Source organism: Ursus arctos, unplaced genomic scaffold (genome assembly GCF_023065955.2).
Source record: "Ursus arctos isolate Adak ecotype North America unplaced genomic scaffold, UrsArc2.0 scaffold_19, whole genome shotgun sequence".
Taxonomy (NCBI): Eukaryota; Metazoa; Chordata; class Mammalia; order Carnivora; family Ursidae; genus Ursus; species Ursus arctos.
The window spans coordinates 52,372,017-52,386,375 of NW_026622863.1; the positions used below are offsets into that span (position 1 = coordinate 52,372,017).

Genomic DNA, 14,359 nt, shown 5'->3' on the forward strand with positions numbered 1-14,359 from the left:
CAAAGTTCTCACATATACTGCTGTAGGAGGATGTCAGGGACCCCTCCTAGTAGGGGTATAGCATCGTAGTAGCATCATAGGTGATGGTTAGAATTTTTTGCATAAAACATACGTGTATACATTTAGGTGCATTTAATTAAAAAAAAAAAAAAAGAAGACACCATATACAAGGTTTCAGAAAGCACAGGTAGGTCTGTTGTTCAAGGAACACATTCTTACAGGCCATATGATTCAAAACATAGGACTACCAAGACTAATTGCTCTTGGCCTTAAGTGGGTGTGGACTTAACATGGTTTCATACCGTTGACTTTAAAAACAAATCAGTTGTTTTGCTAGCGAAAATAGGTTTATTCTAGAATAGCAGAGAATTGCAATTTAGGACAGGTAAGCTGTGACAAAAACCATAGACTAGTTCAACAAACAAAGGAAAAGAACCGTTCTATGGAGAAGGAGCAAGTTGGGAAGGATTGTTTTGAACTGAAGTCCATTGGAAAAAAGCAAGAGTTCAGAATGATGATAGTTTCTCTTTGGTTGAGCTGCTGGGGTGGTCGATTTCTTGTAGGAGACGCAATGTGCATCTTTTCCTGTTGGGTCCTGTCGTTGATGATTCTTCCCTGTTGATTCTTCCCTTAGCCTCTGTATTTGGCAATTCTTGACTTCTAGTGGTACTGAGTGAGAGCTCCCCCTTCGGGCCTCCCAACTCCATTTTAGTGAGGTTTTTACAAGTTAATTTTCACATTTCCTCCTTTTGATCAAGATCTTTCTCTGAAAGCATTGCTGATCAAGAGTTAGTTTTTTGGGGGTTTCTGGGTGGCTCAGTCGGTTAAGCTCTGCCTTTGGCTCAGGTCATGGTCTCAGGGTCCTGGGATCCAGCCCCGCGTTGGGCTCCCTGCTTGGTGGAGAGCTTGCTTCTCCCTCTCCCTCTGCCTGCTGCTCCCCCTGCTTGTGTTCTCTCTCTCTCTTTCTTTCTCTCTGTGTCAAATAAATAAATAAATAAATAAATAAATAAATAAATAAATAAATAAAATCTTTTAAAAAATGTCCAACCATAGCATGGATACAAAAGACACATCTAAAATATAACAGTACAGAAATATTTGAAACAGGTCTTGAAAAACACACCTGTTGTAATCATTTAAAAATAACACATGAACACATGTGAACCATGTATTTATATCAGAAAGAATAATTTCAAGGGAGAAAGCATCACCGAGAAGATAAAATATGTAATTTGTAATACTGACTCAAATCACATAAAGCAACAGTTTCAGAATAATAAGGATAAAGATACCAGTCCATGAATACATCAAGCATTTTTATATCAGCCATCTCAGAATTTTTTTTTGCTAAATAATGATATCCCTATATATTATTTTTAAGATTTTATTTATTTATTTGAGAGGAGAGAACATAAGTGGGCAGGAGGGGTAGAGGGAGAGGGAGAAGCAGACTCCCCACTGAGCAGGGAGCCTGATGAGGGGCTTGATCCCAGGTCCTGGGATCATGGCCTGAGCTGAAGGGAGACGCTTAACCGACTGAGCCACCCAGGCACCCCTAACATCCCTATATATTCTTTAGAGATGTGTTTAATAAAATTCTATAGGTACATTAATAGTTTAAAACACATATAAAGGATGATAATTAACAAGGCATACATTCATTCACAAATGCTTAAAAAAATCCATAGTAGAGAAAAGCACACTGATTCCATTCATATAGATTTCAAAATCAAGCATAAAATGTATTTATAATTAATGATACATATGTAAGGTGTCAAACTATGAATTAAAAAAAAGGATTAATAAAGCAAAATTTCTGGATAAAGGATTCCTCTGAGGATTTGTAATCTGTGAGGTTCATAAAGAAATTCTAATCTTGCTATGCTCCTTTTTATGCTGTGGGTTGTGCATTGGTATTTACTTATTTTTTTTCTATATGTGTAATTTCAATAAGATAAAATGAACAAATCTTAAGTGTGTGGCTTGACAAGTATTTGCTTGTCAACACACATATAAACCCCACCCATACAAAGTCACAGGACATTTTCAACAGCCCTGCAGAAAGATGACCATTACTGTCCTTTCTCACCATATATTAGGTTCACCTGTTTTTTAACCTTTCTACAAGGTTACAGCACATAGTACTTTGTCTCTGACCTGTATCACTGTCACTCACTGTCTTTTTCTAGGAGATTCATCTGCACTGTTACATGAAGCAGTTTTCATTGCTGTGTTTTCTTCTATTTTGTGACCATATAATTTATTTAGGCATGTGCCCATTGATAGCTATGTGGGTGGTTTCAGGTTATTGGTTATTATTAATAAAGTTGCTTATAAACATATGATCCTACAGTTGACCCTTGAACAACACGAGGGTTAGGTGTGCCGACCTAAAGTTGAAAATATGTATATAACCTCTTACTCTCCAAAAGTTAATAATAGTTTACTATTGACCAAAAGCCTTACTGAGAACATAAACAGTTGATTAATATATTTTGTATGTTACCTCCTACATCCTTACAATAAAGTAAGCTAGAGAAAAGAAAATGCTATTAAGAAAATCATAAGGGAGGTGCCTGGGTGGCTCAGTCGGTTAAGTGTCAGCCTTTGGCTCAGGTCATGATCTCGGGGTTCTGGGATGGAGCCCCGCATGGGGCACCCTGCTCAGCAGGGAGTCTGCTTCTCCCTCCACCTCTGCCCCTCTGCCCCCTGCTCATGCTCTCTCTCTCAAATAAATAAAATCTTAAAAAAGAAAATCATAAGGAAGAGAAAATACATTCACAGTACTGTACTGTATTTTAAAAAATCCACATAAAATGGACCCATGCAGTTCAAATCCGGGTTGTTCAAGGATCAACTGTATATTTTGAAGGAAAAATGCTCTCATTTCTATTGGGTCTACACGCAGAATTGGATTTGCTTGGTTGCAATATACAACTATGTTGAAATTTTATACAAATCTCGACACATCAGAGTTAAAGGAGAAATTAATGAAAGCATTCTTTGAGAATCAATTGGCTATGTGAAGCTTACAATAGAGATCATCATCTATATTGTTACCATCTGTGAGTCGCATGCTTCACATCCTTTATATCACTGAAGTTTGTAATGAACTTCTGTAATCCAAATGCACTTTTTTCTCAGAAGCAGATGTTACACATTTATCACCACATTCCTGTGGATACAGATCTGTTTATCTGCGTTAGGGAATTTGTGAATGTGTGTCTGTGTGAATGAGTGAGAGCTTGTGTGTGTGCCTCTCTCTGGATGGCTGTATCTTTGCATTTATGACCATTTGTACACGTCTGTCAGTGGCTGTATGCATAAGGCCACCTTTGGCTATGTACCCGTTTCTGTTGTCCTTGTGATGTCTTGCGTCCGGCATTTTCTTTCTGTGGATGTCTGCATACTCTTCCTGCATGTGTGTGTCCCGGTGTGTACCTGGGTGTCTGTATGTATGCATTTGTGCCAATGGGTCCATCTGCCTGGTACGCACAGGTGTCCCTGGGAGCACTGTTCTTGATGTGTGTGGGACTTGTTTCTGGGTGTCCTTCTATGTCTGTGTCTGTCTTGTGGGTGCACGTGTCTTCAGTTGATATAAATATACTGGTACCCCAGCTCTTATGTCTGTGTCCTGGTGGGTATCTGTGTGTACATCTGCGTAGGATTTTGTGTCCTATATGTGTGTCTCTGGGTGTGCACGCCTGCCAATATGTTTTTGGTAGTTCTGGGTGTGATGGTGTTTACGGTCTGCTCCCAAACTGTGTATGTTCCATGGTGTGTCTGAGTGTGCTCTGCCCGCATCTGCCTCTGGGTGCCCCTCACCAACTGCCCAAACTGGACCCAGGGCCCTTGCTCTGCCACAGTCCAGTCTTCTAAGGGGATCTCTGAGTGCCACTCAGGCTCTACCAGCAGCGTCCCCACTGGCCTATCTGTGCCCTCAGCTTATCCCAACTCAGAACTCCTCAACAAAATACCTAGGAATGAATTTAACCAACGAAGTGAAAGATCTGTACAATGAAAAATTTAAGATTCTCATGACACACATGGAAGGATACTTTGTGTTCATAGATTGGAAGAAATAATACTGTTAAAATGTCCATGACATGCAAAGCTATCTACAGATTCAACACAATCCCTGTCAAAATTCCAATGGCACTTTTCACAGGAATAGAAGAAACAATCTTAAAATTTGTATGGAACCGCAAGACCCCTAAGAACCAAAGCAATTATGAGAAAGAACAGGTAGCAGCACATTTCCTGATTTTGACTATACTACAAAGCTCTAGTAACCCAAACAGTATAGTATTGGCTAAAAATAGACACAGACCAATGAAACAGAATAGAGACAAAATTAAAACCCCATGTATACAGTCAACTAGTATTTGGTGAGAGGCAAGGATATCAAATGGAGAAAAGTCTCTCTCCAACAAACGGTGTTGGAAAACTGGATAACCCCATGCAGAGAAATGAAATCGGATCCCTAGCTTACACCACTCACAAAAATTAACTTGAAATGGATCAAAGACTTAAACATAGACCTGATGCTGTAAAACTCCTAGAAGAAAACAAGGGAAGCTCCAAGACAGTGGTTTTGGCAATGATTTTTTGGATATGACACCAAAGGCACAAACAAAAGAAAAAATCAACAAGTGGGACCACATCAAACTTAAAAGCTTCTGCATTGCAAAAGAAATAATTAAAAAATAAAAATAAAAACACAACCTATGGAATAGGAGAGAATATTTGCAAACCATGTTACCAGATAAGGGGCTAATATTCAAAATTTTATAAAGAACTCATACAAGTCAGAAACAAACAAAAAATCTGATTAAACCATGGGCAGAGGAACTACACAGACATCTTTCCAAAGACATCCAAATGGCCAACGGGTACAGGAAAAGGTACTCAGTATCACTAATCATCAGGGAAACGCAAATGAAAACCACAATGAGATATCACCTCACACTTGTCAGAATGGCTGCTATCAAGAAGACGAGAGAGAAATGTCAGCAAAGATGTGGAGAAAAGGGAACATTTGTGCACTGTTGGTGGGACTGTTAACTGGTCCAGTCATTTTGGAGAACAGTATGGAGGTTCTTCAAAAAATTAAAAATAGGCGCAATCCTCTTGGGTCCCCTCCCTCCTTGGGAGCTTTGTACCATCACTTTGCTATTGCTTAATAAACCTTGCTTTGCTGCCCACCAAAAAGTTTTAACTAACTAACTAACTAACTAACTAACTAACTAACTAACGGGTGCCTGGGTGGCTCAGTTGGTTAAGCATCTGCCTTTGGTTGAGGTTTGGGCTCTCTGCTCAGCCGGGAGCCTCCTTCTCCCACTCCCTCTGCCTGCCAATCCCCCTGCTTGTGCTCTCTCTCTCTCAGATATATAAATAAGTAAATAATCTTTAAAAAATTAAAAAGAGAACCACCATATGGTACAGCAATCCCACTTCTGGGTATATACATATCCAAAGGAAATGAAAACAGGATCTCAGAGATATCTGCACTCCCACGTTTATTGTAGCATTGTACACAAGAGACAAGATATGGTAACAATTTACGCGTCCATCAGAGGATAAAGAAGACGCGGTATATATACAATGGAATATTATTCAGTCATGAGAAAAAAGGAAATGCTGCATTTGCGACAGTAAGGATGGCCCTTAAGGACATTATGCTAAGTGAGATAAGTCAAACACAGAAAGACAAATACTATGTATTTTTATATGTGGAATCTTCAAAGAAAAACAAAAAAACTGAACTCAAGGAAGAGAGTGGAATGATGGTTACCAAAAGCTTGGGTGGAGGGATGTTGTTTAAGGCTACATACTTGCAACAAGTAAATAAATAAATCCTTAAGATCTATACACAGTAAAGGGATTATAAGGAACAAAACTATATTACAAACATGAAACTTGGCAAGAGACTAAATCTTAACTGTTCCTACCACTAGGAACAGAGGATAACACAGGATACCATGAGGATACAGGTGCTAATGTGTCAATGGCAATCACACCGCAACATAAATCATCAAATCAATGTCGTACACCTTAAACTCACACGATGTTATATGTCCATTATATCTCAATGAAGAATAAATAAGTGAATAAATAACCGAAGCCTTAAATGGTCTTAAATGTTGCAGAGAATGTACCCATTCATATATACGTCCTTAGCAACTTAGATATGAATTTTAGGTAACAAAATTTTTAGTATTCTAATTTTTTTTTTTTAAGATTTTATTTATTTATTTGACAGAGAGAGAGACAGCCAGTGAGAGAGGGAACACAAGCAGGGGGAGTGGGAGAGGAAGAAGCAGGCTCCCAGCAGAGGAGCCTCATGTGGGGCTCGATCCCAGAACGCTGGGATCACGCCCTGAGCTGAAGGCAGACGCTTAATGACTGAGCCACCAAGGCGCCCCTAATTTCTTTGAAGTGCTTCATAAATCATGACTTCACATTTATCACAAAAACTTATGACCCTTACTGGTTGAGTCAGTGTTTTTTTAACAAGGATTTTGATAAATATTTGAAAAAAATTCTAAGCGTCCAGCTCTCCTGACATAGAATGGCAGTGAGTGTATATTAAGTCAGGTGAAGGGATGAGGCCCCTTCACTCCCACCTGCCACCCCAAACAAAAACAACTGAAAACAAATTGCCATGGGTTTGTCAGGGACACCTGAAAGAAACCATGTATGTATTCATTTTTCTATAAATCTACTTCTTTTCTTCCTCCTCCCTTATGCCTTTTCTTTTTAAAAAATATTCCATGATTGCTTTTCAGCGCATACTAACGCTGAACTGTAGCTGAAGGTCTTGTAACTGCACAGTAACCACTAGTTTTCTCTCCTTTTTCAATTCGCTTTTGTAGAGTAGGGTCCGACCTGCGTCAACTTCCAATAGGACCTTTTAGAAGATAGCGATGATCTGCTTCAGAAGATTTTCTCACAACAACGACACTTACAGGGTTTCTCTTTGGTATAATTTCTCAGATGCCGAGCAAGATGTTTCCTCTGGCAAACATTTTCCTCAGGAGTTACATTCTCCCCAGTATGAGTTCTCTGGTGTTGACTGAGGTAAGTCCACTTGCAAAAGGCTTTCCCACGTATCTTACACTTACAGGGTTTCTCCCCAGTATGAATACTTAGGGAGTGGGTGAGGGATGAATGAGGGCTGAAAGTGTGTCCACATTCACTGTATCCACAAGGTTTTTGTCACTGTGACTCCTCGTGCAGAGTTAGGGAAGAGCGATCACAAAAGGCGCTGATCTTTACACTCAAAAGGTTTTCCTCCAGTGTGGATGCTATTAATGCCAGAAATAAAAATGGTGAATGAAGGCCTTCCCACATCACTGCACTCAGGCCTTCTCTCCTGGGAAAACCCTTAAGTGTTGAGTGAGAAAACAGCTGTCACAAAAGGCTTACCCACATATTTTGTACTGAAGAGACTCTCTCTTGGGTGGGGGAAGTTATTTTGGACAAAAGCAGAGCTGTCCCAGACTTTCCCACATTCCTTGCATTCATAAGGCCTCTCCCAGTGTGAATCTGCTGGTGCTGCATGAGGTCTGACCTGCAGCTGAAGGCCTTCCCACACTGGGAAGTACTCCCCTGGCTTCGCTCAGTGTACATCCTCATGTGTTGACCTAGGCCTGCCCTCTCAAGAAAGGCTTTCTCACATTCACTGTGGTCACAGGCTTCCCTTCAGCGTGATCTGCTGATGTCTCACAACCATGCCAACATTCGTTAAGCTTCCACTTATAGAAATTCTGCCCAGAGACCAGGGAAGCTTTTTGTGGCCTGTGTGAGTGGTTCATGGAAAGAACCTCCCTCCCCAAGAGACTCACTCCCATGAAAGTCTTGAATGCAGATTAGCTGTTCCCACACCAATGTGCTTAGAACTCACCTTCCTGGGGAGACTCTCCTTGTGGGAAAGTGTCCTGGGCTCAGGTGCCTTTCCTGCATCTCCAATGGCCCTTGATGTTTCCCAGTTCACCACAACGAAGAGTCCCTTGAGATGCTCTGAGTCAACCAACCCTGGAGTGAGGCTGCTTCCAACAAGTGGAAGGCTTTCTGGTCTCAGGTTGTGCTTTCTTGCCTAAAGGAAATCTGATATACAAAAGGCCTCCCCACACTCAGGGCCCCTGTGTGGTTTCTCCCCAGTGAGAGGAGCCTGGTGCTGGAAAGTCCAGAGCTGACCACAAAGTTCTTCCCACCCTCCCTGCAAGTAAAGGCCTTCTCCAACACATGGGATCTGCAGATATTCACAAATCAGGCCTGGCTCCTTTCCTTTCTGAAGAAATTTTCTCCACTCTTCAGCTTCTGCATCTGGTCAAGGTTTATACGACACCAGAAGTCTCTCCTACAGTGACTCACATGATGGTGTTTGGGTGCTGCTCAGATGGTGTTCCCTGTGGCTCAGCCAGGTGCAAAGACGTCTTTCAAGACCGGGTCACACATGCCACAGGAATGAGCTTTTCGGATGGAAGGACCTGCCTTGGGAGTTCCCATCTGTGACACTCACAGAAACACCCTGCTCAGAGGGTGCAGCCTCCTCCTTCACTCCGTGCCATCAACCTGAAGGAAGATCAGTGTGGATGAAGTGCATGCGTAATTGGTGGCAAATGGAGGCCAAAACAAATGTGCGTCTGATACAACCAGGAATCAGTCCATGGGACTGTTGGCAGAACATGGGAGCTAGAATCAGGATGAGGAAGGGAAGACGTACGCTGCAGGCCCCTAAAGGTCAGACAGTGAAGGAGACAGGGAGAGGGTACAGTGATGGAGAACGGTATAAGGAGGGGCAGGGTCTCCAAATCACTCCTCTGCCAATGGTCTCCCAGCAGGCCTCATTCCTTGTGATAGGTGAGTGCTGTGCAGAAGGGTCTGTCCAGGGCCAGGAAGATCTGGCTGGAACAGAATACTTAGTTTTCAAGGAAAATTGGGATGTGAGCACAACTCATGACATATTAAATGAAAGCCAATGCTGCAGAGTACCAAGAGAAGAAATGAGGTGGAGATGGGAGGCGGAGGGGAGGGACTAACAGGTAACTGAGATTCAGAGTAGAAATGACAGTGGGCAGAGCATCCAAATGGGGAAGGAAAAGGGGGATGAGGTCAGCCATGGATACTGGCGTCAGAACACTAGGAGATACAGCATGGGTTGCAGGTATAATGTGAAGCCAGCCCTGATGCGACCATTCCCGTGGCTTCCACTCACCAGGGCCAGGCCTCCTCCAAGTCTTCTTTGCTGTAGCTGGAGCTGTGTTTACCTTCTCAGGCACCCTGGGCTCCCCTCTGGCTCCATTTGGGTACCTACATGGGACCTGGAAACGGCAAGTCCTAAGGGGAAAGAAGAGCTGCTGAGTGGCTGGCAGCACCCCAGGGCAACACTCTCCACAGAGAAGATTAAATATTTAAAAAGGAATCTTGGAAAAGCATCTTGCAGGAATAGCTCACTGTTCTTCACAAGGAATGACCATGTCAGTGCCTGCAATTCCTGAAGTCAGGCCCCAGGAAAAGTCAATTAGAAGAAGGGGTAAGAATATGGGCAGAGACCAGGGGTTTGGACAGACACCCAGTCAATGTGTGACCAGGCCATCTGGGATCTACTGAGCAGACTGCAAGACTCCTGACCCCTAAATCCTTCATTTCAAAGCTTTGGGACAGGAGAGGTGGGGGCTGCTGAAGAGGAGCCAGTGTGCACTGCCCAGCCCTGGGACCCACACCACCTACTCCAATGAGCCAAGGAAAGGGACTCCACCATGACAGTACTGTTAGACAGCCGCCCCTTGGGGGCTCTCAGTCCAGGAAACTGGGAATAATACCTATCCTCTGATATCCATGTCTTTGGTAGTCCTTCCAGCTGAATGTGGGCTGAACCTAAAACTCCCTTTTAATGAACAGAATATGGCAAAAATGATAGGATGTCACCTCTGAGAATAAATTACAAAAATACCAGCCTCTATGTTGGATGCTGTCTCTTGCTCATGCTCGTGGAAATCAGCTGCCTTGTTGTGATCTGCTTATGGAGAACACTACATGGCAAGAGACAGAGGGAGGGCTCTGGCCAAAAGCCAGCAAAAAAAAGACTAATTAGTCCAACAGCCTCCTGCTCAGGTGCATGACCTTGAAAGGAGATTCACCTCCAGTTGAGCCTTCAGATGAGACAGCAAACTTGCACAGCTTGACAGCAAGGTAATGAAAGACCTTGAGCTAGAGGTACCCAAGTAAGATATGCCTGATTCTTGACCCAAAGAGACTGTGAGATAAGTGTTTGTCTTCATCCCACTAAGCTTTGGGATAATTTGCCATGTAGCAACAGATAACTAAAGCAGGGCCTTACCCAGTGAGGACACAAGTGCAAAGTTCTCCAACATCACATCACGGTACAGGAGTCTCTGAGCTTCCTCAAGGAGCTCCCACTCCTCCCGGGAGAAGTACACGAACACATCCTCGAAGGTCACACAGCCCTGTCATGATGGGGGACAGTTGAGCCCACAGGTAACAGGAGTCCCCAGTCTATCCACTCACACAACCACCCCTGGTCCCTCTCCTCCCAGCCTCCCACCTCAGAGGAGATACCAGGTCTTGGCACCACTAGTGCCTGCTCCCTCATGTCTCTCTGATCGCTGTGTGTGGCCCAGAGCCAGGCAGGTGGGCAGATAGTGTGTCAGCTGTGGGTCTTCCATGAAGGGCACAAACTCTCTTGCTGGCCAGTTCTCCTGGTGTCCTTCAGACCATGCCTCCCAGACACAACCAAACTTGGGCTCAGCCTTCTTCCATAAGCCCCCAGTACTAGGGCCTTAAAGCTCTCAGTTCACATTCCTCCCGAGTCTCCCTACCTCCTCCCTCACTTCCACAGTCTCCACTCTGTAGCCAGGGGAAGCCTGCTGAATGAAATCTGCGTCAGACCACCTCCGTCCTCAGCTCCAAACTTTCAGGAGAGGCCCAGCGTCCGGGGGTGCCATTCCACTGCTCTCTTCCCGTAAGAGGCAACGGAGACCCTGTTCACTACCAACCCAATCTCATCTCCAACTACTGGCACATGCCTGTTCCCGTGATTCGGCCACCCTTCCGAGTGTTATTCCATTGGCCGCCCGCATCGGCAGCATACCCATATAATATCTGACCTGGGCTCAGGATGCTGGTCCAGAAGTGACCTCCCCCAGGGACCCCCATAACAGAGAAAATGGGAAATAATAGAGTACCACCACCATCATCGGCCATAAGGAGGAGCGGTGACCAGGAGGGTGAGACGTGACAGTGGGGGTAGAGGGGAGGCTGGGTGACCCTTCACTCACCTGCGCCGGATTCATCCGTGCTGCCGCCCCTGCCACTCCAGGGGTCGGGGTGGGCTGAGTAGGGCCCGAGAGGCGGGCGACCAGCTTGGGTCCCGAGGGCTCAGTTTGGGCGGGGTCGCCTGCGGCTGCGGGTCGCGCTCCGAGCCTCGCTTTAAGATGGTGTAAGATGCTCACAAGGCCCGGGCCGCCTTCGGGGGCCTGGGCGACGAGCGCCGAGACCTCGGAGAAGGTGCAGTCCAGGCGGCGCCCGTCCCACAGCTGGACACAGTCTCGGGGAGATGGGGCCGAAGCCGGGGCGTCACGGCTCGCCCAGGGCGCGGAGGCGGTCCCCGCCACGTCACTCTCCTGCCCGGCGCGGCCCGGAGTGGCCCCGCGCGCGCTCCAGTCCACTTGGTCGTGGCCCGACCAGCCGCCGCTCACCAAGGGATGCGCTCCTGCGGCGCGGCCGGAAGTCCCGCCCCCGCCCGCAGGAAACGCCCCTCCCGGGCGGTCTGCGGCCCGTCGCTCGGGGTGGAAGCGCATAGCACCCGCTTCTGGGTAATGTAGTGTAAGCGCTGCCGCGCCCACGCGCGTGTGTCGTTCCCGTCTTCATGGCAACGACAACGGTCAGCCGGAACGCGCGGGGAAATGGAGTCCCAGGTTTCCCTGTAAAGAAAAGCGTCACAAATCCCGCGGGCGAGGGGCGAAGCCCCACCCCCAGAAGCCAGGCGTCGCAGGACCGGGGACCTCTGCGGCCCGCCCCGACCCGGTGTGCGAGAAATTGCAGAGGGGGTTCAGCGCTGTTGTAAGGAGTCCTTCTGCTCCCAGGTTTGGGGACCGTGGCTCTACTGTGACTAGAACGGGAACTGAGTCCCTCGTGGGATTTAAAGGGCTTCTCACGTGGTTAGTTCTCAGTAAGTAACTAGTTGCTAGGATTAACATACCCTGCTGGGGGAGGCGAAGTCGGGGTTGCCTCTTTGCAGGATCCTTGGCATTATTTATCGAAACAAAATACAACGACTTCTTGACCGGAAAGTAGCCTCACAGACATTGATTAAAAATTTCACATAAAAGCACAGATTTGAACTATTATTCAGTTATTTCTTAAACAGCGTGGCAGGAGAGTTTCTTCAACTACAGGGAGGCAAGTTGCCCAATACATGCATTACTACAGGTCACAGGATTCAGATCTTGGCAGCATCATGACCAGCGGCTGTCAGGGCTAAGTAGAGAGTGGAGTTGACATGGTCTCACGTTTGTGACATGATCTGTCATCTAGTTCACAGTAACCAGGACCTTCGTCTCCCCCCACTGTCCTGCCCTTCTGACGCTTAGGGCAGGTAGGCCCAGGTACAGATACGTGATCATGAAGCTCAGGGGCTTTAGGCCATCATGCCCTGTCCTTAACACTGTCACCGTCAGCCAATCACCTGAACTCGCAGCCCCCAAAGGAGTACTAAATCCTGGGACAGTGTGAAATCTATAACTGAGGATATCCCCAGAATTGTGTACAAATGTGAGAACAATTAAGGCACAATTTCACCATCACTTCTGCCTATATTCAGTTGGCCACAGCTCATTCACATGGTCCCAAAATAAGTGTAAGGAGAGCTGAGACATGTTGTCCTCCCAGGTGTCCAGACAGAGAAAATGGGATTAGTAAGCATTCAGCCACCTTATGTCACAATCCATCAGTTTGGTCATCAGATATACATTTTATTATTTCTCCTATGCATTCTACATTGTCACTTTTTTATTATTCCAACAACTCCAACCCCATCTAATTACTGAAGCCATCTCACCGTTACAATCTCTACAGTGTGTTGTTCTCTGCACCAGGCTCAAATACTTTTCCGTAACCCTAGGAAACTATCAACACAAGGTAAATTGCTTCCACTCGTATCCAGTATATGGTGGGTGAGCAACACATGGAATGACACAGTGAAGGTGCCAAAAAAATAATCATCCACATAGATTTCTATACTCCACAAAATAGAATTTTTCAAGAAGGAACACAAAATAAGACTAAATGAGGCATAAAATGAAAAATACAATAGAAAACTAAGCCATACAAAATGAATCCTGAAGTTAACATTTAAAGTCAAAGGAAAGTGATCCCAGGTAAAATGTCTGCACTGACAGAGGGAAAGATCCAAGAGAGAGATGCATCTGTGGATTAATACAATTATTCACTATATATAACACATGAACAATATCTCCTTGTTGAGAAGAATGATAGAATTACCAAGCAATCCTCGATAATATCCCTTATATTGTGCAAGAAAAGGGTAAAGGTATTAACACTATATTCTGTTGTGTTAAAGACATGTATTATAATTTTTACCTTAAACATGAATAAAATAGGACCATATACATTCCCAACTAAAAGCAATGTTTAGAGAGCAAATAGTCTATACAAATTTTTAAAGGAAAGTATTAGAAACAGAACTGAAGCAAAGATAAGAACAAAATAGGAAGATGCATTTGAACCCAAATATCCCAACCATCACATGAAATGAATATGGAATAAATGGTTGAATTAGTAGTCAGTTATTTTTGGTGGGTGAAAAATATCCCACAACAATCTGTTTATAAGCCACACTTCTAAGATATGCTGTTACAGAAATAAATGAAATAAAAGTTTGAGAAATATATATCTTATAATTATTTTTAAAGATTTTATTTATTTGAGAGCGAGCGAGCAAGCAGGGATGGGGTGGGGGTGGGGCAGAGGGAGGAGAGAATTCCAAGCAGTCTCCGCACTGAGCTCGATCTCTCGACCCTGAGATCATGAAGCCGAAATCAAGAGTGATGCTTAACCGGGTAAGTCACCCAGGCACCCCTATACCTAATAATTATTAAACAAAAACACAAAAATGTGTATTTGTATTGGAAAAATAGATCTAAGGAAGAAAACAGCTGGAAGACATACTTTTTTTTTTTTTTTAAGATTTTATTTATTTGACAGACAGCCAGGGAGAGAGGGAACACAAGCAGGGGGAGTGGGAGAGAGACAGCCAGGGAGAGAGGGAACACAAGCAGGGGGAGTGGGAGAGGAAGAAGCAGGCTCCCAGCGG

General features: G+C 44.7%; 1 protein-coding gene across 5 annotated transcripts; it reads right to left on the reverse strand.

Annotated features, from left to right (window-relative positions):
- Positions 1–173: 173 nt before the first annotated feature.
- On the reverse strand, positions 174–13,545 carry LOC130544084 (uncharacterized). Of its 5 annotated transcripts, none has more exons than XM_057313956.1 (5): positions 11,304–13,277; positions 10,346–10,472; positions 9,221–9,342; positions 7,907–8,577; positions 178–973 (listed from the first exon to the last, which is right to left on the reverse strand). In XM_057313956.1, the coding sequence occupies exons 1-3, from the start codon at positions 11,823–11,825 to the stop codon at positions 9,269–9,271; spliced, it is 723 nt and encodes a 240-aa protein (XP_057169939.1). In that variant the 5' UTR covers positions 11,826–13,277; the 3' UTR covers positions 178–973; positions 7,907–8,577; positions 9,221–9,268. The 5 variants fall into 5 exon arrangements, with proteins under 5 accessions (XP_057169938.1, XP_057169939.1, XP_057169940.1 ...); XM_057313957.1 differs by lacking the exon at positions 178–973 and adding an exon at positions 5,503–7,307 and having other exon boundaries at positions 9,221–9,326; positions 11,304–13,545; XM_057313954.1 differs by lacking the exon at positions 178–973 and adding an exon at positions 5,503–7,307.
- Positions 13,546–14,359: the final 814 nt, after the last annotated feature.

Coding starts and splice junctions, on each gene's coding strand:
- LOC130544084 (XM_057313955.1), bottom strand. CDS start 11,825: ATGCGCTTCCACCCCGAGCGACGGGCCGCAGACCGCCCGGGAGGGGCG. Junction 10,473..11,303: donor CACGGATGAATCCGGCGCAG/GTGAGTGAAGGG, acceptor CCATCATGACAG/GGCTGTGTGACCTTCGAGGA. Junction 9,343..10,345: donor TGCACTTGTGTCCTCACTGG/GTAAGGCCCTGC, acceptor CTTTCCCCTTAG/GACTTGCCGTTTCCAGGTCC.